General features: G+C 41.1%; 1 protein-coding gene across 1 annotated transcript in view; it reads right to left on the bottom strand.

The window, feature by feature from the left end:
• sh3pxd2aa (SH3 and PX domains 2Aa) overlaps positions 1–26,195 on the bottom strand; it is a 115,927-nt gene that overhangs the window by 7,050 nt on the left and 82,682 nt on the right. The window contains exons 8-13 of the mRNA XM_023431386.2: positions 18,982–19,095; positions 14,086–14,169; positions 4,107–4,224; positions 1,513–1,916; positions 1,095–1,144; positions 473–592 (exon numbers count right to left, since the gene is read on the bottom strand). Coding sequence (XP_023287154.1) covers positions 473–592; positions 1,095–1,144; positions 1,513–1,916; positions 4,107–4,224; positions 14,086–14,169; positions 18,982–19,095 — 890 coding nt within the window. The remainder of the gene's footprint in view (positions 1–472; positions 593–1,094; positions 1,145–1,512; positions 1,917–4,106; positions 4,225–14,085; positions 14,170–18,981; positions 19,096–26,195) is intronic.

The raw sequence follows: 26,195 nt of genomic DNA, 5'->3' as shown, positions 1-26,195 counted from the left end.
GCACAACAAGGGAAATAAAGCTTTTTAAAGAATATTTTTATTCTAATGATTAGGGTTAGGACAAGGACAAGTGCAAGGGGTTACCATTATGGGTTAGATGATTAGATGAAGCTGAATGAACTGGAACCCTGGCTTACAGCACTATATCACAAAATGAACACTGACTATTATATAACATTAAAGACTTCTTTCACAAGAATGAATGAATGGCAAGGGATCATACATTGTCTAGAAGTGACAGCTCAACATAACTTGACAAAAAAATACAATGAAGGAATCTATGTTGTTATCTTCACCTGAGTCTCTGCAGAGTGAATACTGTCTACATCATCATGTTCAAACACAAATCTCAAGGTCGTATCTCTATTGCCTCAGCTTTCCTGTCTATCAGGGGAGCACTCAGCAGACATACATATTCAATGAGGCCTGACTGTCTCATCTCACTGACAACAATGTAGATCTGGCCTCTTACATCAGCCTTTTGTCCTCCACGGAAACTGATGCCATCAGAGATTGAGGACTGGAAATCTGCTATAGTGTAATACTCTGCTTCCACAGCAGGGGGCTCTGGTGGCTTAGGTAACTGGAATCCCTGTACAGAAAGGGGGGGTATGAACAGCTGACATCATATTTAGACATCATTATATTGTATCTTTAGAATCAGTCTAACTAAAGATACAAAGACACATACACAATAAGGATGACAATCAATTATTTCAAGATATGAGTTATGACTGCACATGATAATAATAAGATATTGTGTTGAATATATAAGTATGAACAGTATGAGAATCAGATGATCAAAGACAAGCTGAATTAGTACTTGTAACCGTGTCGTTTTGTCCTTTAATGGTTGCTATACTAACTGTTGCAGTAACCTGGGAGCTAATTATTAAACTTTTCTTTTATTTTGTTCTTATTTACTGTATGTATACTTGCTTTGAAAAACTTTTCCATCTAGAACCAGTGCTTGTTAATGCACAATGATCATGGGTACTTCTGTGATGCTTAGAGGTTTCTGTTGAAAATAAAATAATATTAAAGAATGCCCTCATGGGTATTTTTAGGAAGAAGTAGCTTATTAAATGTCTTACCAAGTTGGTGTCTCTCCTTGGGGGAGGTTTTTGTCTCAGATTTGGAGACCCTGATAAACAAAATGAAATTGTTACTGCGATGTAATCATCCTTTAAAGACTACGCTCGGAAACGCAAACAAATCGTACATTCTTATTATGTGAGTGAAAAGGAAATCCACACACCAAACGTTTTGAAATCCCATGTTAAATGGCATCACGGGTTAGTGTGACAAGTTTCTGTTATTACATCACCACCACCACGACCATTAGATACACCAGCAATGTAGCTTACCTACAGCATCGAAGCCTACACAAATGGGAAATAACAACTCTTAATGCCTCATAAAAATCCTCCTCCCCTTAGCTACAGTGCATTTACTGCTTTATTCAACCATACGAAAAGCTCCATTGTCTCCTAACACACCACAAATACTCACCAATTTCCACTCTATGTGGTGCCACTCTAGCAACAGCTGGGGACCCGGGCTCGCCTCTTCCTTTATTTTCATTTAGTGCAGCACTTGCTGCTATTCCTAGACATGGGCTGTTGGTGTCACGTCCTGCGCTCAGCCTCCTGCCTGTCTCAGCGTTGATTTCAGAGCTGTAAGGCATGGGCAGGCTGATCTCGCTCTTAGAGATGTGGCGCTCCGGTGTGGTGCTACCTTCTCCGTCCGTCTGAATGTCCTTCTCGCTGACTGATTTCTTTTGCAGTAGGTTGCTGATTTCCATGATGTTGCCGATGATCTCCACAGGGCCTGTCAGGGTCTTCTTGCGGGGGGAAAAATCCTCTTTCACCTTTTTCAAGTATGAGGCAGGGGCCCAGCCCTCTTTTCCTAAATATCTGGAATGCACAAAGAAGGAAGCATTAATATTGTAATTTGCTGAATTCTTCCCTGTTTATACTATTTAAAGAGACATTGTACCAATTTTACATATATACCCCCTTTTACACCACAATAGCAGGTATAAGCAGGTTTTTTGAATGCGGGTAAATCCGCTTTTACACTGCCTGCTGAGTTGGCCTGAGAGGACACACACACACACACACACACACACACACACACACACACACACACACACACACACAAACACAAACACACAAGCACAAACACACAAGCACAGGGAGCAGTGTCATGACGTTCAGTTCCAGAGCGCACATTCAAACGATGGAGGAAGCGTGAGCAGCTAGCTGCTGTCCAGACTGGTAAAATGGATCTGTAGGGTCTCATCCCCAGGTTGGTGCTACTGTCAGTGTTGGAGCCTCTGTGTCAGACACTTTGGTCTGTGATTGTGTGTTTTTAAACTTATTTCAGAGCTGCAGCTCACTCTTCCATCCCCGAGCACAGTGTAGCTACAGTGTTTCTGGTTTAACAGCACTGTCCTGGACAGGTGTGTTTAAAGTGTGTGTGTGCTCTGAAAGATGTCACAGCATGGAAAGGGATGGAAATTAGCGTGTTCACTCGGGTGTTGTGTTTACATCACTGCTGATCAGAGCTGGAGCCCAAGCCAGATTTGACCCTGTTGTGTATGCTGATTGTACCCTTTTCCATTGCTGACAAAAGCCAGATGTTAGCGGGTCTTAGGGGTTTTTTTGACCAGTGGATGAGGATATAGTCAGTTTGTGCCTCCTGGATACGCCATTGGGATTATTTTAGGTTGGAGTTTTAGAAAACCGAAATTATAATCTGGATGCACGTAGTTTGAAGGCTGGCATGGGCATTTTAAAACCAAATCAAACCAAATGATGCTATTGGTTGCGTTAAGGGAAATGTAGTAAAATGCTAGAAATCAGGATATCTCGGCCTTTGTTGCATGACTTTCACCATTCTGATTTTTAATCTGTCTTTTGTGAGTCCCTCAAGTGGAATCTGGAATATCCCTTTAAGAGTACACCCCTGAATTTGGTGGAACCATAATCTATATCTCAAACAAACAAACAACCAAAAATGTGTTCATTCTTTTGCATGAAAGTCTATAATAAAATAAACCCAGTAAGATCCCGTGTTTGGAAAAAAAAAAAACTGCTATTCAAATTCTAGTGAAGTAGAGGTAGCCAGAGGCAAGTAAACACACTGCATAATATATGCAAAGAGACACTGCCTCCCCACATTTCAACATTCATTGTTATGCTAAATGAGTCATTTTAGAGTGCTTTGTGAAACAATAAGTAATGTTCCAAATGCAACTCTGAGTCATTTGCCTCTAGGTGATCCATTTTCTGTTCAAAAGAGATGTGATAACTCCAGGGCTCCAACTGCAACCACAAGGAGTCCCCATAACTAAAAATGCCCCATGCTTGGACTTCGCTTAACAAAAAAAGTCCATTGAGAGCAGCATGACTCAGAAGTACATCTGGAGGATTAGTTCTTGTTGGGCAACATGCTCCGAAATGATTGGTTGTTCATTGCGGTAAAGGGGCTAGAGAGTGAACAAGCTCTTTGTGTATAAATATTGGCAACATACCTCAAATATCACACCGGCATAAACACCTCTAACAGGAACTCCGATGTACTCTTGTGTATGTATGTATGTATGTATGTACTCATATACATAAGAGTGCACGCTCTTAATGTGTATTTGCGTGTGTATGTGAGATGCCACGAGGCAGCATGTGATAGCAATCAGCTGTGCAGTGGAGCTCCACTCTTATGCTCCCAGGGATACAAGGAAACAAACAACTGACAGGAAATACACACTGGCTGGGTAAACAACACACACATGTGCAAACACACATAGAGTCGCACACATACACATCAGTAGTGCCAGGCAGCTGATCTGTGGAGCGCGCCATATGTTAATGGTTTCTTCTCAATACCATTAAGCAAATGAGAGCTGCAGGAAACCGCTGGATTAATCACAGCACTAAGCAATGACTCCTACGAACAATGTCAGCGCTCTCTGAGGACTCGCTCGCTTTGAAATTGGATGAAATTAGACGGATTCCATTCAGTGGCCATGTGGACTCGGGGGTTGATGCTCATGGCGGTTTCTGTCACCTGATGCACCTGTTTATTCATCGGCGTCTACTCACCTGATGTACCACCAGCCCTCCAGGTTCTTTTGGATGACCTCCACGGTGACCCCTTTCTCGAAGCTGACTTCGTCCTTCCCCTGACTGGTGTACGGCTGTATCGTCACATATTTCTCTTCTGGAGATCAAGAGGGGTAAAGGAAGGAGAAGAAGAAGACAAAGTGAGTGAAAATTTGTCTCAGATTGTTAGGTTAACCCGTTGCATAGTTTGTATTGTCCCAGAAAGCCTCATGGGAGTGTGACCTACTTAAAATACTATTTCCATACCAACACAAACACAACCCCCTCCTCCTTGTCCTACACAATAATATCAAACAGCTCCTTCTCAACCTCTCCCCCTTCGCTGCTTGTTTTTTTTATCCATGCAAGGCCTCATTCAAGCTGTTTGGACCCTGATGCAGCATTTGTCTCTCCAGAGGGAGATTCCTCTTCTAACAGCAGGCCTACATCAGGGCCTCCCTCGAGGAGATAAGATATTTGGACCGAGATCTCCCCTCTCAGATCCCTATCTGACCGCCACTCCTCTCTCACGCTCTGCTAGGCTTCCAAGACCCTGTAGGGAAAGGAAATCCTACAATGGGCTTAGTCGGGAGCAGGAGGTTAGGGGATTAACAGACACCAAGGCAAAAGAAGACAGCAGAGAAGGGGATGAAAGATTGGTCATTGGATCAGACCCAGGCTTTCCAGCAGCGGAGGAGATGATCAGTGGACAGTACATTGGCTTATTTCATTGGATAATGAATTGGTTTGGTGTGCAGTAGAGGAAAAATCATCTACATGACTTTTGTGGCAGAAAATGTGACAGAAGGGAGGAAGAAACTGTTATAGGATGAGATTTAAAGATATATAGAATAAATGGGACCTGAGTTAGAGAGGAGAGAATGTGACCTTAGATGGCTGAGGGGAATAAGATGTGAAAGGCAGGAATGATATCTCAGAGGTATGTGTGCATGTGTTTATTCATGTGGATGCATGCTTTCAATAGGTGGGGTATAGTCCAGACGGCGGGGATTGAAGTTCCCCTTCTGCCCGTCATCTCAGAGCAGCTGAGGTCAGTAATGTGGAGCAGAGTGGGATGTCTGGCATTGAACCTGGGCTCGCCAAGCATGTTGTGTGTTGAGGTGTGTGTGTGTGTGTGTGTGTGTGTGTGTTGAGGTTGGGGTGAGTACTTGCAGATGGACAGGGAATAACAAATAGGATGGCTTACAAAGGAATCTGGAACATCTACCTAACTGTGTGCGCTTGTTGTACATTATCATGTTGTTGCTTTAAATTCCCTGCGGAGCCCAATGAAAAAAAAAAAGAAAGATTAAATTAACCACATCCATTAATCACATCTGTGCGCGCGAGTCTTTCGTGGGCTGTACACGTGCCTCAGGGTCCATCTCTGTCTGTGTGTGTTGGCGCCAGTGTCACACCGCGGGGACAGAACAGTGAGTTGAGTGTGCAGTCAGCGAGACTCTATAAATCAGATTAGGGACCTGCTGTAAATGATAGCGCTCCGTGAAAGCACACTGCCCTCAGCAGGGTGGGAGGGGAGGGATGGTTCCTATTGAACCTCGGAGCCCGAGACACCACCCCTGCCGAGAACACGATGAGGTCACACTGTTGTCAGTAGCCAATCTCCACTTCCAGAGAGGTCGAGACACCCTGACCTGGCTTTGTGTCAGAGCAGCAAGAGGAAAAGTTGAGTAATTTAATTTGAGCTCCAAATGTGCCCTTGTTTTATTGTCTAGATATTGGGATCATGTCCTTGTCGTCTTTATGAAGCGGCACCTAAAAGGCGAAGAAATCTGTCACCAAACAGGCTGCATAGAATACGGCGGCTTTCTTCCATTAGCAAATTGCATCCTCAGAGAACATAAGTCCTAAGTGATCGGGATTTTTTGTCCTTTGCCAGTGCCACTAAATCAAGCTGTATCTCAAAGTGTCTGTGCGGAGCTGTAAAACTTCACTCACCCATTTCTTACTGCCTGCTCAGCAATGCATTATCAGGCAGGGACAGTGGCGCCTCTGTTCACAAAGCAAAGACAATGTGCAGGATAAGAGGAGAAAGGTGGAAAGACTGAAATTTGGTATCGGTCAAATAGCTGCAAGTAATTATTATTTTCTTAACAGTGCTGGAACTTTCAAGAACAACATACACTGAATCAGACCGGTGCTTGTCTTAACTTTCTGGCACTCTGGTGCACCAAGCAATTCACCACAGGCACAAGCCACTACCTGCACATACTGGAGGAAGCACAGCTGAACAAAGTTGAGGCAAAGTCAGGCCGACAGCGTACAGTAAGTCTGCAACGTCTCAGCAACAGACAGTAATACAGACACAAAGCAAAGAGTGGTGGTGAATGAAAAGTTGGAAAAATCCACAGACAAGAAGTTTGACACAACTCCAGTCAGCAGCAGCAGCTGCAGTATTCGTGGTGAGACTATTTTTGATGGTGGAAAAAGAGCTTTCTCGTCCCAGAGCTCTTAAGCTTGTTTGCAACGTAGCCAGTAAAACTCGCTGCCATGGGAAACTCTTCTGTCCTCTCTAACCTTACGTGTGGCTTTATCGATATGTGTCCTTAAACCAATAAATCACAGAGGTACCCAGCGGCATCTCAAAATCCCTAACCAAGCTAAAACCAAGTTGGCCCTACTGAATATGTCACACAGCGGTGCCCTCTACACAAACACAAATAACTGCAGTTGTTGATCTGATCAATCTCCATGTTTTTGGACCGGCTGAAACACAAATGCCATTGGTGAGCAAATCTGGATACCAAGGGCTGTATTTCATTTACAGTACAGCTGCCTCTGATTTCTGATCACATGACTTTCAATGAAAAACATGTGCTGAAAGTGGGAAGTGCATCAAACTGTGAGTGTGCAGTGTGTGTTGTATTGTATTTTGCAATTCTGGTTACCTGTGAGGATGTTAGCAATTTCTAAGTCATGCTAACAGGCATAGTGATTAACTGTGAACATTGTAATTTGGCCATGTCCTGCAAATGCCTAGAAGGTAAGCAGTGACATTCAAATATGCATGCAAGAAATGATAACAGAGGAGACATTGTTACTTGGCAAGACGGTCGGTTCAACTCGGTAATGAGCCGTGGGGCAAAAATAAGCTGCTGGCCTCCCATTAACTTCCCTCATCCTCCCTCTATCTGTGTAATTTGAACAGCTGAGATACAACCTGGCCCCAAGAGTGGTGTGTGTGTGTGGTAATATTCAACATATGAGCACAAGGCCTTTGATTTTGACACAGGGTGCATCTCCATGACACAGCTTTGAGGTTATAAAGCATGAAACCCATATCAAGTCAGTTCATAGTGAGCTGTAACGGTAAGGTATGCTTAGAACTACTTTGTACAAAGTGTTGTTTAAACACGTCTAAAGGTGTGTAAGTGTTTGTACCTGCTCTGAATGGTCACACTTGATGACAGGGCATATCTAAAGGCATCACAGAGAGGGGTAAAAATGTGGATACTGGCAAACATTGCCGCACATGTGACGTTTCACTTGGTTGTACAAATGAAAAATGACAGAAGTAGTTCCATGATGAATTAAAAAAAGGGAGGTCCAACCCAGATGTGTCTCGCTCACCTCACACACCAAGTCAATCACTCTCTGAGAGAGGTCTCTAAGACCTGCAGGGGCTGGTCAGTTAGTGCTGCCCATAGAGTTAAAACTAAACTTTCAGCCATTATGCTGCCCACAGCTGGAACCAGCTCCCAGAGGAGATCAAGTCTGCCCAAACTGTAACTGGCTTTAATAAGAAGCTAAAAACTGCTCTATTCTCCTCTGCCTTCATCGACATTTTAATCTTGCACTTTGGTGAGATATTTTCTATTTTATAATCTGTTTCTTTTGGGTTTTTTTTTTATAAAAACAGAGATTCATACTGTTTTCTTATTGTGTGTTTTTTACTTCTATTTCTATGTTTCGTTTATTTCTGTTAAGCACATCGAATGACTTCTGTGTATGATAATGTGCTATACAAATAAATGTGCCTTTCCTTGCCTATGAAGTGGACATGCTTCTCAGGCTGTCAATAGGAAGAATACTGCCTATACCAGGGCTGTCACAGTATCAGATTTTCACTTCACGCTAATTATCGCCAAAATAATTCACGATAATGATATTAGTGAGATCTCTATACAATAAATAAATAAAAATGCTATCAGTCAAATTAATCTTTAAATTTGTCTATAGTATGTTTTGTCTCTATTTTTGGGCAAATGAATAAGACTCAGATAAAAGTGTGGGGACTTGGAGAGAGAGTCTGTAACCACAACTGTACAAAAGGGTACAAAAAGAACAATTACACTTAATGGAGGGTGAAAAGGCAACAACATGAACTGATAAACAAAAGATCCACAAAACTTAATTTCATATCGTCAATTTATCAGAAAACTATTGCTGCTTTATGTGAATATAATGAACGTTCGTGCAGTTCAATTTTCAACCAAACATGAAAAAGCTCATATGACTGTCCCAAACATTATTCACAAAGAAAAAAAAAATGCAGCCCTCCTTAATAACAGTACAGAATAATAACAGACGTCTAATCGTGAGTCTGCGCTTTTCAGAGTCCAGATATAATATTTTCAGCTTCATGTGTCAGCTCTGCTCAAAAAAAGATTTTGTCCCAAAAAGGGATATGATATGGTGTGATACTATATTCTGATATTGAAACGGGCTATTGTCTGGAGACCCTTGGGGAGGAGGGATCCTTGTTCAATCAGGAAGTACAGAAAACATCTCAGAAAAGACATGGCAGGGTTACAAGATGAGCTGTCTCTTGTCATTTTTTTCAATAAATCGAATCTTTTTGGCGCTCCCCGCTACAGTTCCTTCTCTCAGTGTGAGGCATTTTACATTAATGTGCCAAAGGTAAATTACATTATTACTTTTAAATCTACTGTATGTCGCCATGTTGCAGTGGGTATGCAATGTTATGCTGTTAGTTAGGATGCCAGTGTATAAACACAAGGGCCAGTGTTGTGCTAAGTGCATGAAAGCTCATATGGTGTGACACTACTTCACACTGTGTGACAGGTTCTGCTCAGTGGCTTTGCTTGTCACTTGTCACTTCATATGATCCTGAGCTGACAATTTATTCTTGCGTTTGATAACCTAAACCTAGGTTTAACCTGCGTTTTGTCCTTTTTAACACTTCACTGGTCCTGTGTCAGATACCAAGGTGCTATACAGACACACTTTTTGCATTGACAAATTGTGGTGTGGTATGGTTCGTCCTATGGTGTGACACTATATCATGTGGTGTGACATTCAGAATTGTGAGAGTAAAAAAGGCCTGATAGTGATAAATCATTAAAATGTCAATTCAACACATGGAAATAGTATCAGCAATAGTCACAAGCATCAGCAGTGCTGTAAACTCTACGCATCACAGTCACGTTGGCTCTTTTCCCCTTGTCCTCATCCTTATCTGTTGTTTATTTTTTGTCTGTGGTTGTCGTTGTAGTCCTTACAGTTTCCTTCTTATTCTGCTTGAATCTTCCACGTCATTTGTGATTGAAATATTTGCATAGGTTTTATTTGATCGTGAAACGGTGTGTCAGAATTGATCTAAAATACAATTAATCAAGTGAAAGCGTAAGTGCATGTGTAAAGAAATGTGGCTTAAAATCAAGGAGCCATCACAGTATACAAATCAAAAAAAGTTAGGCATGTTTAAATAAAGCAACACAAACATATGAGCCTCTACTCTAGGAATGTAAAATCTAGGGTGTCTCAACATGGCCTCCAAAAGTATTTCATGCCCTCATTCTCTGCTGGTGACAGCCAGTCGGGTGACTCATCTACGCTCTATAGCGGTTGAGGTCCGTGTGATTAAATACAGTCAGCAGATTGGGCTGCTGCCCCACTTTCACACTTTCCACCGGCTCCTCTGGGCCAAGTCTCACTGTGCTGGGAGACATGTCTGCTTAGGTAACACTCCAGGAGACCTGGCTAACACCGTTCCCCTGACCTGATATACTGTATGCTTCATATGCTTTGATTCCAGTCCATGAATGACGGCATACTGTAAATGGTAAGCCTTAGTCATTTGAACCTGTGAGTAAAATGTTGCTGGTTTGAATCCCTAAATCAACTGTGTGGGGGAAGTCAATGAGTAACTAACCCTTCATCAACTGCCTGAGATGTTGAGTCTGTAAGAATATTTATTTTATGGCAGAGTTTTTAAAGGGTGCAGGGGCCCAAGTTGTTTTTCTAACAATGTATTTCTGTCCTGTACTGCACAAGTCACTATATGCTCTCTAGAGTAGAAGCACATACAATTCCAGGTGAGTTTACCCTGCTCCATCTCCTCTGATTAATCTCTAATCTATGCCCTGCTTCCCGAACGGCCAGCACCTGGAAGGAGGCGATAACACGAGCCGGGCCACAGTCAGGCTATATTATGATAATGAGAAACCAAAATTGTTGTTGGAGCATTTAGAGGTTGCACAGGTCCAGGAAAAGCTTCTATAAACAGAGTATAACTACAAGGTGTCTGTTCAAAGCCCTGACTAATCCTGGACCCAGACAGGTGCCTAACAGACAGTCTGAGAGAAATCTGGATGAGAAAGCGCCGACTTGCCCCCCGAGAGAAGTGACTGTTTTTGCAGACATAGACTCACGTCTCTCACTCAGCATTAAATCAATAGTGACTCAACAAAACCACAAGTAACTAAGCAAATACAAAAATTAAAATCATGCAAGAACATTTCCGTGCTTCTCTTATTTTCTAAAGAACTGAAGGCAAAATGCAAAAGTCATTAACGGCATTTTTAACCTAAGGGAGCTTGCTTTAATTAAGCAGCAACACTGTTATGCAATCATTTATGTTCACGGGGCTCAGTGGCCGTCAAGGTTGTTGCATTTGTTCTGTGGGAGCCGAATAGCCTTAATTATCCAAATCTATTTAATGCAGTCCAATTATTTTGTTGCTCAGTGTGAGCTGAAGAGCCTCCAAGTTTGATGGAGTGAGATTTGAGATTTTACTGTCAGAGCTGACTCATGGCCACCCAATATGCTGCTCCTGGTAGATAGTCAGGGCCAGCTGTTGTTGGCTGACTATATAAATGAGATTGTTTACCATGTGGCTGCAAAATACGTGAAAGTAGAGGAGAGTGGGGCCACAGGAGGGGCTTGTCACTCGTAATGTATGTTTGTTTTTTACAGAATATGGGGAAGGAGTGAATGGTATGTGTGGGCAAATGAGTTTTAGACACTGACATTATAGTCTCTCTTTTCATTTCAATGATTTCTTCAAAGACAATTATTATCCACATTTGATCACTTGAATGTCCCATATTTTCCTCTTCTCCAGTGTTTTTATTTGAAGTGTTGATCCATAAGAAGATATATTTGTGGTTTTAAGAGTCAAAAACCATCTCAATGTAGTTCTACATCTCCTCTCTCAGGCTTCTCTCTGGAGCTCTAGTAACAACAGGTCGGTGAGCCAATCAGAAGAGAGGAGGCTCTGAGCCTCTCTTCTGATTGGCTCACCAACATTGACTGTTTTCTGAGAGATCCAATTAAAATACAGCATATTTCAGGTAAACACTCTAAGAGACCAAATCGTGCAAAGTTGAATGATGGGTCCTGGTGGGCGGGGCTTGGGGCATGGCTGAGAGCGGCGATTGCTTTGTTGTGACATCACAATATTACAGACGTCCTGACGACTGGTTTTAAGTCTCAGTTTCTGAATACAGGCTGTGTGCATTTTTCTGAGGACTGAGCGCTTTGATACTTTCACAGTATTAGAAGCTAGACCTGCTTTATAATCAAAATACAATCAAAATAATCAAAATACACCGCCGCCAAACAGCACATGTCAAAACAGCTGCCTCTATTATTTTCTATTATGGTCTTTACAGCCATCTGAAGGCAGTGTGTATCTCTTGCATCCACAGTCTCTAATAGGAGAGTGAAGTTGAGCACTGTCAAGCCACAATTATGCACAGCAGATCTGCTGGTTGAATTTTGTGCAACCAGACGCCTGGACTATGAAGCAAGTTGAACATATCCAGTATATCTTTTCGTTGAGCGTAACATGGGCCGTCCTTGATGACCTGTACCACGACGCTGGTTATCAACTGGCTCAGAGAACTCTGGGTTTTCCTGGAGTAGAGTTGTATATAAGTATAAACAACATCGTCAAACCCATGAATAAAGTACTTAATGTGATATGAGAGGAAACGCTGATACCTGCAGGTGAGCTCAGTTATACCCACATCCAAAAGTGATATTCAACAAGATGAAATGTAAACAAACTAGAATAGAAAAGAAACACTAGAAATCATTTCCAGTTATTAAGGTCAGACTGAGGATATACTGTAAATAAGTACAGACATTATTATGAAGTTTTTTAGAGTGAGTATTTTTGCTTTTTTGTCTGATGGTGAACAAACTATTATGAACATGTGGTGCAGAAAAGACTGTTAAAACAATGTCAGACTGTTTCTGCTGCCAAAGCAAAGAGGAGAGAAGAAAAGTAGTTGATGACTGATGTGGTGAAACTGAAATATTCATTTAAAATCATGGAAAATACTGTATCATTTTTTCTAATAAATACACATCAAAGGGTTTAGTTTTTATTTCTGATTACCTCCTCATGTTATTCTGCGCTGCAGTGATGAAATAAGAGTGTAGAAGTATTAACGCTGTCAGGAATCCTGTCAGGACTAAAGGATCTTTGTTCAATTAAAATAAAGCTATAATAGTTATTATGTAGTTATTTATCGTGATTAACTCTCCCCCTGTTTCTTTGAAGTTCTGTTTTAAAACCAGAGTGGACACATGGAAGGACTCAGCAAAATGATTCGTCTGATCTCTAAAAATATCTGCTGTTTGTTATTATTTGTCATTTTATTGTAAACTCTTTTGTCCCAGTCAGGATCCTGTAGGAATGATGACTCAGTTCTCCAGGGATCTGATTGGTCAATAGTTTGGCTGTTGACAGGTTTTGATCCTCTGAGGTTAACTTGCTCCAGAGCTGGTTAGGAGCTCAATATAACCCATGGTGATTTACCTCAGTAAGAAACTAATCCCCTTGCTAACACTGAGTCCTGCTCCGTAGTACAGGCCTCAGTACCAGACTGCTGCAAAATTACCACGGAAACCTCTTTGCTCGTGTGTACATCAAACTTGTCGATATAAGGAATGGATCTACTACAAATCAACATCCATCTCATGCCTAATCAATAAAAACCCAAAGTAACACCTAATTTATGTTTAGAATACAGAAACACATGTTTCCAAAAGCAAAACTGTTATTTCAAAATCCAAATTTATTTGTGGATCATGCCAGATATAATATAGACTGAATTAAACCTCAAAATAATTTCAGAAATAAAGAAATACACCATAAACTAGACTGCATTTTAATTCTACTCTCACTGTACATATGACACTAAGGTGGCCTTTAACCACTGAAGGTGATAGATCATTGTATGCCAAATAAAATGGCACACTATGTAGGGAACACATGATCACGAGATTTTCAACACGTCCAGAGAAAGTTCAAAAGTGAATTCAAGTTAAAAGAGACGTCATCTGCTCCTGTCAGTATATTTGAGCTGCTGTATTCTTATCTGAAACTCAGACAAAAAGTTTCCTCTGAGGAAAACTCTCCACAGGTTTCCCAAACTGTCAGTGCGTCATGAAGAGTCCTCTGTTCAAAGGGGATGAAAGTATTGAATGTGATTGGCCATGACCGTCACGTCCTCTGACACGGCAACCTTTAATGTATGATCATGTATTCTTTCTGATCACACTCCATTACCAAGTGCTGCGGAGATGTGTCAGGCATGGCTGCCCACAAAAATACCAAAGTCTTTGACTGTACTCTGTGCTGTTGGGTTCGTGGAAATAGAACAAACAGACTCACTCATGTGAGTTATGTGTACATTTACCCTAACTATGAATTCTGTTTGTGTGTGCGACTGTGTGTTTGTGTGCCTGTTGTCTCTATGTTCACCTCTGCTCTGCTGACGGTTGACTATACCCCCGAGGGTCCAGCGGCGGTCCAGCCTCTTCAGATGGGCCTTGCGTCTCTTAGTAACTGATGAGGATGAGGAGCAAACCAAAGGAGAAAACAAAAAACAAACAATCATGGAGTTAGTGTGAGAAGCATAAATTAGCAAAGTGAACAAAGGCCAAAAAAAAAAAAAAAAAGCTGTTGTCAGTAGCAGAGAAAAGGTTTCCAAGGGACAAATAAACAGCTTCTGTAAGTCAAGTATGAAGTCAGCAGATCATGTTGTGCGGTGATAAAAGGCTTTGTAAGTGTATCCAGTTAGTTACTGTTTAATAAAAACAACACTGTTTTAAATTAGTTTACATTGTCCAAAAACTGACATTTTATTGGCTGGACCGCAACAGTGGGGCCAGGCCTATAAACGTGAATGTCGCTGACTGACTGAGTGATGAAGTTACACTGTTGGTAAAGTACATGGTTGGTAAGTAAATAGAGCCAAAATCACAGTGTAGCTGGTGGTTTTGTCAGGCAGCGTTGCGGTTATAAACTAGCAGCAGCTTGGAAGCGGCTTGGAAATAACCGCTGGTTAACATATGGTGGTTAAATTTCAGTCACTATTTCATACTTGTTCCGTTGTCTGACAACAGCAACAGAAAAACATGTAAATGAGAACAGCAGCTTTATTGGGAAGTGGTCCAGCCAAATACTAGGGCTTGACCTTGTCTTGTTGTATTTTGAGGGTCTTCTTTTCTTTTCTTTTTTTTTTTTTTTTACATTTGAGCGGGGACAACAGAATGCACTTTGAGTTACCAATTTAAAAAGGTAAACCTGCAGAGCACCTGCAATAAATCCCATCTACATAAATCTCATGTTGACTTTTAAGGAGCAGAGAGCCGTTAATACATTTACCGTTTACATACTTCACACCCCCCCCACACACACGCGCGCACACACACACACACACACACACACATGAATGTGAGACAAAAACAAAAATCACAGCTGCCTTCAGCTGACAGAGGTCGTCAGCAAGTTTTTCCATATTTCTATCCCCACACATCATCACAGCCAACAAGTGGGCATCTTGGTGCAGTGTTAGGTTTCACTCTGACAGGAAGGTAAACGGACAGCTTCAGCAGGACTGTCATAAACACACAGCGTTCTCCTTCCAAGTCACACAAAGTGGCAAAGAGAGAAGTTTCACTGTGTGCTGTCCAACCACAAACCTAAGCTCAGTCAAAGGAATTTTTTCCCAATAAAACTATAATTTGTTTGGACTATGAAATGTTTAAAATGGGGTAAAATGCCTTTTACAATTTCCCAGAGTCCACAGTGGCATCTCTAAATGACTTGTTTTATCCGACCAAAAGTTCAGTTTACAAAGATATAAAAGAGAGAGAAGGAGCAAACACACTGCATTTGTTGTGGTTTCTTGAATCCATGACACAAATCTAGAAATAAGGAAAACATTTCGAGATTAAGCATAACGTTACGCAAGGATCCATTTATATGTATATACACTACAAACTTGCATTAGCTAACTAATTTCAGTCTAGAATTGAGTCCAAAAACTTTATATTCTTAAAATAAATCTGCCATTCCAGTGAGAATATTTCAAACTATTTGAAAAGAAATCAACTTATTTCAAGATTTTTTTTTTTATGAGTGTCAATATCTGTACACAGAAAGAATAAGGTAGGCAACATTACTATATTCTGCACAGAAGAGCTCAGATCAGCTGATCGTGCTGCTATAAGCAGTTAACTGATGAGGTCTACATGCAGTATCTCAATGGGAGTCTACTGTATTATAGTCTGTAGCTGTTGTGTGCTGAACTCTCAACCTCTTTCACTCCTTATTAGTTCAAACCTTGTATACTACATTAGCAGTGATCGCATGATATCTCATTTTCCTATAGTGCGTTCCCTGAGGCCAGATGAAGAGCAAACACATTAATGAGGGGAAGGACGGACAGAAACAACAACTTGTCTCCCATCTATCTATCAACTGTGGTAATCTAATTCCTCCTGTCAGTTTCTCCATCTTCTGTCGTCTCTTCACTGTCTTATCTCTCCATCTTTTCCTTCTGCTCGACATCCGCCCTCTCCCTTTGTGTGCTTCTGCTCCTTGTCATTTCCGCTCCCTTTTGATTCCTCTCTGCTTCCGTCCATCCCACTAAGCGCCACCCTGCTCCTGTTGACCTCCTAATTGAAATATCAGCTAAAGGGAAGGCACGAAGGGAAATGTTATTTCGAGGTAATTTCAGCGGGGCCAGGCAGCGCCTGTCGGTTCCTCTCCAGCGAGCCGGGCTGTCAGTGGAATTAGGTTACAGACCACGCAGAGATAATGAGATGTAAGAGACGACAGGAAGCGAGAAGGGGGAGATCAGAAATAAGAAGTGACGATGTGTGCAAACACAAAGACACCAGGCCTAATGGGACAGAGGATGGGGGTGGGGGGTGGAGGGTAAATGCTGTGTGTGCGTGTCTGTGTGTCCGTGTGTGCGTGTGTGTGTGTGTGTGTGTTTGTGTATTTGTACTATTCGATTGAAAGACTTATGGAGTGAGGACACTTTATCTGGTCCTCACATCTTCTAAGGGCTGTTTGAGGTTCAAGACGTGGTTTTAGGGTTAGGACTAGAGTCAGATTGAGGGTTAGGGTTAGGGGCATTTAGTTTTGCATTATGTGAACGAGGGTCCTCACAAAGACAGAAGTACAAGCATTTCTCATGTGTCTGTATGTGTCTGTGTGTATACTTGAATATGCAGAAGCTGTGAGCTCAGGCCCCTCCTGCATAAACTCACTCGAGTGCCTGGTTCACAGTGAAGGAAGACAGTGAGGAAACCAAATGTAATTTGGAGCGTGTCCCTTTTAACATAGCAGCCAGATCCAGCCCGGCTTCAAGGATGATTCCAGTTTATTACCGTGGTTTAGATAAAATGTCTTAACCCTCGACTGCATTTGTGTGTTACCCCCATTAGATCTCTTTTTATTTGCTGTGCCGCTGCTGTGTTCCAAAATCTCAGCAATTAAAAGAGCACTCCACTGATGTAGCATTGTGCTGAACTCACAATAGACGTTTTAAAAATAAAAAAAAAAATTAAAAAAAAGGATTAAAAATTGTTACAGCAGAGTGAGACACATTGTCTTTTTATTTCCACACATTCTCTGGCGCCCACAACTCGACTGCCAGCAGTTTGCTTGGAGATTCAGGTGTGTTATGCCAGTAGCGGCTTGTGTCTCCTTAGCCGCTACTGGCATAACACACCTGACCGGGCTACACGGGTCTCACACCCCCATTATTCCTTCTCTTTCAAACTTGGAGTCTTTAGCCCCAACTGAGGCTGACTCAAGTGACATCACTTATGTAAAATGACATCACCTGTGTCTAAGATTATCTGCCACTGCCGTTATACTATAAATTGGCATGTAACTGTTGCCATGTGAAATATAGCTTGCTGTTATTGGATTAACCTGTTTTATCACAGACAAAAACAGTAGGAAATTGACCACAGAACTAATTCTAAAAAAAACAAAAAACAAGTCGCTGCTTAAAAAATTGCACTCTTTGTAAAATGACCTTTACTTTGGTGAGTACATTGTTATCAAGACTGAAAGAGACCGTGGCAACAATGGCCAAAGCTTTAATAATAAAACTTTGTTGTAATACAATTGTCCTTTAAAGGTATTTGATCTTCTATAGCACAGCACGCCAAATCAAATCTGAGTATAAACAATAAAGAAATGAAAAAGCACAAATGTAGTCCCCATTAAAACAATACAAATATCCAATCCACAAGCATCAATGCTCCATATCCATCAAGCTGTTATTTCACTGTCTCTGTCACAGGCACTGCCGACATCTATTAAGTGTGTGAATGTGTGAGTGTTTAAAAAAAATCTGAGAAATGAATGAAACAGAGAATAACAGTAACAGCAACAACTCAGCAGAAGCATCTTCATTCTAGCTGTGTGTGTGTGTGTGTGTGTGTGTGTGTGTGTGTGTGTGTGTGTGTGTGTGTGTGTGTGTGTGTGTGTGTGTGTGCGTGCGTGCGGGTTATGACTTGGTTTTAGGTTTTATCATTCAGTTGTGACGGTTAAGGTTAGGGTAAGGGGCCAGGGAATGCATTATGTCAATGATGAGTCCTCACAAGTAAGGGAGTGTGTGTGTGTGTGTGTGTGTGTGTGTGTGTGTTTCAGAATGTGCACAGTTCAATGAAGCATGGTGGCTAGCACGTCTTAATGTGAGAAAAGAAAATGTTTCTTACATAATCCAGCGGCACCTACAGCATAATAAACCTTTGTTTCATTACCACAGACTACTGCAGATCAACTGTGTGCATGTGTTGTACACACGGAAGAGTTTTACAAGTATTTCTAAGCGTGGATGTGTGCATACTTTTATTTATCTCTATTGGATTCCTTTGGTCTAAATGCAGAGAGGAGCTGATGGAACAGTGAAGAAATGCTTCACTCCAGCAGACAGACTAAACATTCGAGAGGAAAAGGTCACAACAAAACAAGGCTCCTGCAAGCGTTTGCAGCCTCCCAGGGGAGCTGAAAGGAATTTTCTGTGGTGCCAAAATATTGCAAACCCATTGGCTGCGGTCTGGTACCATTTCACCATGGTGCTGCGACTGGTCTTCGAGGTTCCTAATACGTGACTGGAAATGTGTTTGTGAGTGTGTGTGCAAGTAAATTCTGTTTACTGCGTTCAGATTGAGATGTGAGCACAAAAAAAAAAAAAAAAAAGAAACCACCCGCTAAAAGCCATTATTGAGAAAACATTGCCTGTTCCACGCAGACTTCTCGAATAACGAGTCAGCCAGATTGACATTTATGTCTTTCTGTGTTTTATGAATCTAATAATGTTGTGTTTGTGTGTGTGTCTGCGCTAACCCTCTCCAGTCCTGGAAGTGCCAAGATCCAAATCATCTCTGGTTCCATTCTGGGAGTCCAGGTATGTGGCCGGCACCCAGCCCTGCTCCTCTGCTGTGCTGACAAACCACCAACCTGGAGAGAGAGAGAGAGAGAGAGAGAGAGAAGAAAACATAGAGAGATGAACATATTAATGCTGCTAACAAACATCAAGGCCTGAGGGACGGCAGTGAGCATCATTCCCATGTGGTGATTTACAGCAAACAATGGAAATTACCCGCCACTACTGCTAGTCTGTCAGCTGTAGCACAATGCACCATGACTGTAAATGAGCGTGCATTGGCACTACAGCACATTCAGCTTGTGTATAATGCTGCATGCCAAATATGTTGGGCTTGTGTTGGGCTGCTGTCATCCCCAAGCTAAGTGGCTCCAAGTTAGCCAAATCAGCATTATGTAGTGTAATAAACCTACAAGCCTACAAACATGGAAGCAGCGCTGTGAGGCTGTGCTTAGGTACAATGGTATTTTGACTGAAAGGCTAATATCAGCATGGCAACAGACTCATGGTAATAATGTTAAGATGATTATGTTTAGCAGTTATATGTTCACCATGCTCATAATCTTGCCATAGTTTTGGTTTTACAAGCAAGTAGTTAGAGGATCAGCAGATCAGCAGACTGTTTCTCACCAGACAATTTATTTTGATGGGACCTAAAGGAAAAGTTGGGGGACCACCAAAGTTCTTAGGATTCATTGGGCCTCATGCAAGAACCACTCATACAAACACATTCATTCTTAAATGATTTAGGAGAACTTTCCACATTCACCAATCTTCTCATATTTTAAACTTTCTCTTTGGGAAGAACTCAGTTTACAAGCGGTGCAGACCTTTTCGTAGGAGTCGTGCAATTATTCAGCTGTTATCCAATCAAAAGTCTTTCACCAATGGATTGTATATTTCATTACTTTGGAGCAATTTTGAGTTTAAAAATTCTGTATACTTCATAATTATGTTGACATTATCCTGTCCAAATGATATCATTAATATGTTATTAATTTAAATTGGCTATTGATACTATTGTATAACAGTACAATATCTATATGAACATCTCAAACGATTTAAATTATGCACTAAATGAAAGTTCATTTGTCTCTGTATGTAAAAAAATCAAAAGGAAGCGTACCAGGCTGTATTTCTACAAATGTGTTAGAACTTGTTAGAGCTGCAACTCCGCGCAGACAGACACGCTGATCCAACCCTATTCCACCACATGTCCACGTGTTCGCCAGCTTGGCTATTATGACAAGATTTTATCGGCATTGGCATTATTTTTTGTGCCACACGTAGTTTGAAAATATTTCAGCATCTCCTCCTGGTTTTGAAGGGCTTTGCATCAGACACCACACTTGTGTGCCTGGGAGACGACAGATGGTGCCGTCTATGGTGCAGAGTCTAATTGATCTTCTTCTGAATAATAGAAAATATTGAACACAATTGTTTGACAGCTCCTTTCGCATAACTTACATTTACATTTGGACAAAGGAAGTTTAAAAAAAAAGTAGGAATGGGGGAGATTTTTAAGCTGTGTCCATTTTATACCCGTTGATAGTATTAATGTGGTTGCCATTCGGTCTGGCCTGTGCAGGTTTATGCAAGTTGCTTTCCAGGGGAACATCCTCTGTTGCAATGCTTCTCATCGTGACATCATATTATGGCACATATTCTGTGGTCCATCTTTATGATGCGGACTTCTCCTTGACCACCTCCTGTTGCAATTATCATTATCGTTATTCCTGTGATGACATGTTCTTTTGAAGCCATTTTCAAATTGAACCATTTCTCCTTTAGTTGAGAGGCTGTACTACCATCAGGTGACACGGCATTAAAAGTACTTTTTTTTGCCATTCCTTGACTTCAGCAGGTTCCTTAAATCCACCAATGACATTTAAAGATTATCGACTTTCTGTTATGAATACATGGACTGACATATGGGGCTGGACACGTGACATTATTGCGTGATATGCGTGGTATTATTGGTGACGTTAAATATGCTAATTTATCATTCTCATGAACGCATGCTGAATAACTTATTCTTATTTATTTATTATTACTTATATGTTTAAACAGAATCATTTTAAAAGTTATCTGTTAGGAGGTTTTACTGAATCAGAAATATTTGAACGAGCCCTGCGCACGAAAAAAGTAAGACAAATGTAAAATAAGAATATGAAAATGTTCTTGCATGAGACCCATTGTTTGAGAGCTAGGAATGTCTGGACAAACGGTTGTGCCAATTCCTTTTCAGATGCATAGGATAATTCAAAGGATTGCAATTCATCCTGTAAAAAACTTTAAATGTACAAAGTTTTATGGCGATTCAATCAATAGTTTGTGAGATATTTCCTCATGGAGGCGCTGGAGGAAAACACAAGAGATCACCAAGGTCATTAGGCTCTTTTCTCTGTGGAGCATGAATGTTTATTCAAAATTCCACTGCAATCGATCCAGTAGTTGCCAAGAAATTTCAGTCTGGTCCACATTTTCCCAGACTACCTATCCTTTGTTTCTTTTCCCCAAATCTGACTAATCTGACTTGTGTCTTTAGGGAGTCTCATGGAGCAGAAAGTCTTTCCGCTCAGGAATGAATCAAATGTCATGGTATAACATTACGTGGGTGTCCTGCATTTGCATTGAATTTTACTTGTGTCATCCATACCCTGACCAAATTTGTAGAGATCGTACTTTGAGTTGGACTGATCAATGAGAAGTTTGTCGTCACATCTAGATCTACTTTTCTGTTACAGTATTCACTAAGCTGAGGAGTCACAATTATAATAAAGCACATCAGTAGCCAAAACCAAAAGAACAGGGAGAGGAGTCATTTGTCAGTCTTTAGCTAAGAGTGTGTTTCCGAAAGTCTGAGGCCAGTATTGCCTTTGTAGTGTTTGGGATCATATCTATAGGACTAAACAAGCTGAACATGCCACTTCTTTTAAAAATGGGGAGATGTGGCTTCATTAGTGTAGCTGCTGCAGCGTCTGGCCACAACCCACTGCATGAGACATTCTTCCGATATATACAGTACTGTATGGTAATATATACACCTGGCATGACAGCTGGCTCTGTCTGAGGCAGCAGTGAGATTATGTATCACTGCATTTTTCTTATTACCATGGAAAACTGATAAAAGACATATTTTCTATTTACAACAACAGTGTGGAAGAATACCTTTGCGAGGGCACTGCAGCGCCACAAAAGTAAGTAAGAGCAATACCTTGTTTGTGGGCATTTCTGATAGAAGTTGCTGTAAGGTATATGTTTGATATATACACCCTGAACTTCACCACTAGAAGTTACAGTATATATATATATATATATATATATATATATATAAAGAAAAAGAAGAGTAGAGATCAACAGAAAAGTCAAACAAAAGTGGCAACAAACCCTTTTTTTTTTCTTTCTCAGAATGACTCCAGCAGTTAGGTCATCCAATGTATTTATGGTCGTATGGCTCAGCTCTCTAATGTGGTTGGAGAGGCCTGTGTGAATCAACACATCACGCCCTTTTTATTATTACCCGGCAAGACACCAATCACATTAACACGTATTATGAATGATGTGGAAAATATGCCTGTAACTTTGAGATGTATCATATGGAAAGAAACAGTAATGGTAACAAGGGGAAGTGTATTCCTACTGTACTAAACAGCCACAGTGTAACCAATTATAGCATAGCCCCAGAGAGACTGAAGTTTGACTGGAACAGAGAACATGCATTATTTTTAAATCGATGGAATTAACAGTACAATCCAGTGCAGCTTTAATAATACACTTCCCTCTACTTCAGGTTATTGTGGTTATTTAATGATAACTGCATTTTTTGGATCACTACTTACATATTTCACATTTTTAGCACTTGAAGTCATGATTTTTGAAGTACTGATAATTGATTATAATCATGATCTATTTTCTTAATCATTTTTAACTATAAAATCTATGAATCAAGGTTCACTTAATAGCTTTTTCCAGAACTTTCAGCCGCATTTCTTTTTCGGCAGATGGATTTTTCTCAATTGTGCTGCAAACTTGCAACTAAGAAAATTCCATGAGCTGAGGAAGACCATGAGATGCAACTGAAAGCTTGTTAATCCCATTGATACCAGAATTAGATTTATTTTAATGACCTGCCCATCAACCCTCTTCTTACAGGTAGTTTACAGGTAATGTGAACATAGTTTAGGAACATGTGTAGCTCCCCAAGTAGTGACTATATACAAAACAACAAATACCCTAACAGGCATTCAAATATTACTGTGTTGACACTCAACAGACCACAGTAGAGGAGCCAGCACAGCCCCCTGTATGTGGCCTTCTCCCTCCTTATACCTATATAAGCAGAGAGAGGCCTGAGGCACCCTGACTGTGACAGCTTATGTGCAGCATATAAATACACCTTCTTCCAACACACACACATAATCAGACTGAAACACTGTCTCCCCTGGATTTCTCCACAGTGGGTCATGTCTCACTGTCAACACGGGAGTTAATTCAACCTGAGGGCCTACAGACACATGGGGTTATGCACAGTAGCCGCAGTGTAGCTCCTCCAGCCTGAGCTTCCTCACTGTTACACTACCTTTCTGTGCAGTCAGCACTCGCCCGCCGGGCTGCTTTCTGACTCCTGCAGAGATGTCACGGTGCAGTCTGGCTACAGGAGAGGTCAGCGCAGTTCATTTTGGACCCTTCAGGATCAATTTAGGATCCTGTTTTTACTCGACCGGTGAAGGTAGTGGTTTCATAAATAATTGTATTTGACAACTGAATAGTTAAATAATGATAATTAAATCTTACACCATAGCTCCTGATTTAAGAAGCCTGGTGTTCAGTAGTGTTCAGTCTTATAAACATGGGCATCTAGAGGACTTTTATTTTGGCGGCTTCTCTGCTGCGTAAAAGTTCGAAAAGTGGGCTGTAACCAGATAACAGCTTTAAACTGTGAATTTAACTATGTGAATGTATTTTATGTGTTTCTATGTGAAATGTTGAAGCAGCTTTTCAGGCTTTTAGTGGAGAGTTTGTGTTTTTTCATTCCTGAAGGCTTTCATTTATTTTCTGCTTTGCTGCAGTATAAAAGGTCTGCCTAGCAGTAAGAATAGCTCAGTCCATATGAAACACATTAGGGCTTTCATAGACTGATTCATTGCAACTACTCAAAAAGCTAAAGAAGAATTGGAGCCACCTGTACAGAGGAGAGCACGGTCTCTTCACAGAGACAAACACAGGAACTCTTCCTCTCTTTAGCCCACCTGGCACACGGTGGAAAAACACAATAATAAATCTCCTGTACTGTTCGCTATCAACAGTGGCAAGTGTGCGCGAATTTGTGTGTTTGCATAGAGAGAGAAAAGAAGGCGGATCCTAACAACAATCCTAATGACTCACATGTAAAATCTGATCAATCATTAGCAAGAGAGCACAAGAGGAGAAGACAACAATAGCCTTGAAGACATCAACAGACAGCAACTTCAAATTTTGCAGAATCCTAATGTGGTGGGAGTTATATGGTCTGATAATTTGGAGACAGGCAACGATCATACTCCACCATGCCGAAATTCTAAATCAGGAATGATGTGATTTCATCTGTTTGTGCTGGTTAAGATCACAGCTGCAGCACTGTCCACAATGAACACATTGTAGAAAGTTTTGATTGATGCCAGAATGATGAGAGCAGCAGAAGTCCAAATGTGAGGAATTATAAGCATGAAAGACTTTCCTCAGACCACTTAATAATAGAAATTGTTTTAGTTCCTGAAGTTGTCCTTGACTGAAGAAAGACAGACTGCACGACTCTCTTTAGCTGTACTGCTGATTAAAGCTGACGTCAGAATGAAAGATTATTCACATGTTTTCAAGTGTTTGGGGAGAAAGAAAACTGCATGTGTGAAGAAAAATGAACAATATCATTTGGCCATCTCCAGACTGGCAGATTTTTAGTTTTCTGTCTTCTACACGCACACATACACACACACACACACACACACACACACACACACACACACACACACACACACACCAAGACAAAACATCCCAAAGGCCTAAAACAATCAAGCAGCCTTTCTATCAAACGAGAGGCTGCAGAAAACATCATGTGCACACATGGTAGTGCGAGGCAAGGTTTTGACAAGACCCAGTTCCCCTATAAATCCAGCTCTGGACAAAGTGGGCACAGTAAATGTGTACCAGAAAGACTGCCCCCCCCCCCCCGAAATATACACATATACAGAAAGTAGAATAGACTGGAGACAGGGAGATGCAGATGTTGGTACAAGAGATAGAATGAGACAGATTAAAAAAAAGCAGCCACTTTCACTGTAATAGCCAGTTGGCAGCGAGGCAGACCTGGGCCCTGCCTGAGAGAAGTGGGCTGACCATCATGTGTGAGAAGCCTGTAGACAGATTACAGTTTTCACAGAAAATCTGTCCCGTAGGAGGAGATCTGGGCCAGAGATTGGCAGCCAGATGGAGAAAAATTACTCACAGTCAATTAAAGCAAAGCATAACTTGGCTCGCCATATGTTTGGAATGATGCATAAACTGACAAAGTGAAGTTCAGCAAGGGTGTGGTACGCCCAAAAGGGCAAATGTGCTCACTTGCAAAGAGAACGACTATGGACATTAACCAGTCTGTTTATTTTTGTCCTGTTAGTGGCAACGTCAAATGGCGAGGGTGTGCTTCACTCAAACTAGTGCAGTCCTCCGTGACCACTTTAAGTCACAGAAGTAGTTGTATGAAGAATTAAAAGAGAAAGCTTGAGAGAAAAGTTCAAATCCTCATGACTTGATGGTGAAAAGTTACAAAAGTTTCTGAATGCAGAACCTCTGGTAAGGATTCGTCTGTCCCTCCATTGGTCAAGACATCTCAACAATTATATAATTGTTATTATGAAATTACATATGGACTCATGGTCCCCAGAGAATAAACCCTGATGTTTTCGGTGACACTGGGACTTTTATTGTCATGCAAACATGAGACCACATATTGTCACAAGACATATCAAAAACCAACACATGTATTGCCTTGGCATTAATGTAGTCATGCTTCAGAGTCAATTCCTTTACCACTACCTTTGAGACATAATTACCACTTTGCACACAATTTATCTGAAAGGCACATTGCCCTGCACGTTGCGATACACATTCATGCTCCAGAGAGAATATACCCTTTTAA

Source organism: Seriola lalandi, unplaced genomic scaffold, assembly GCF_002814215.2.
Source record: "Seriola lalandi dorsalis isolate HSWRI2012SDOR001 ecotype SW California unplaced genomic scaffold, Sedor1 jcf7180002054921, whole genome shotgun sequence".
Classification (NCBI taxonomy): domain Eukaryota; kingdom Metazoa; phylum Chordata; class Actinopteri; order Carangiformes; family Carangidae; genus Seriola; species Seriola lalandi.
This window is presented reverse-complemented; position numbering and strand designations above follow the sequence as displayed.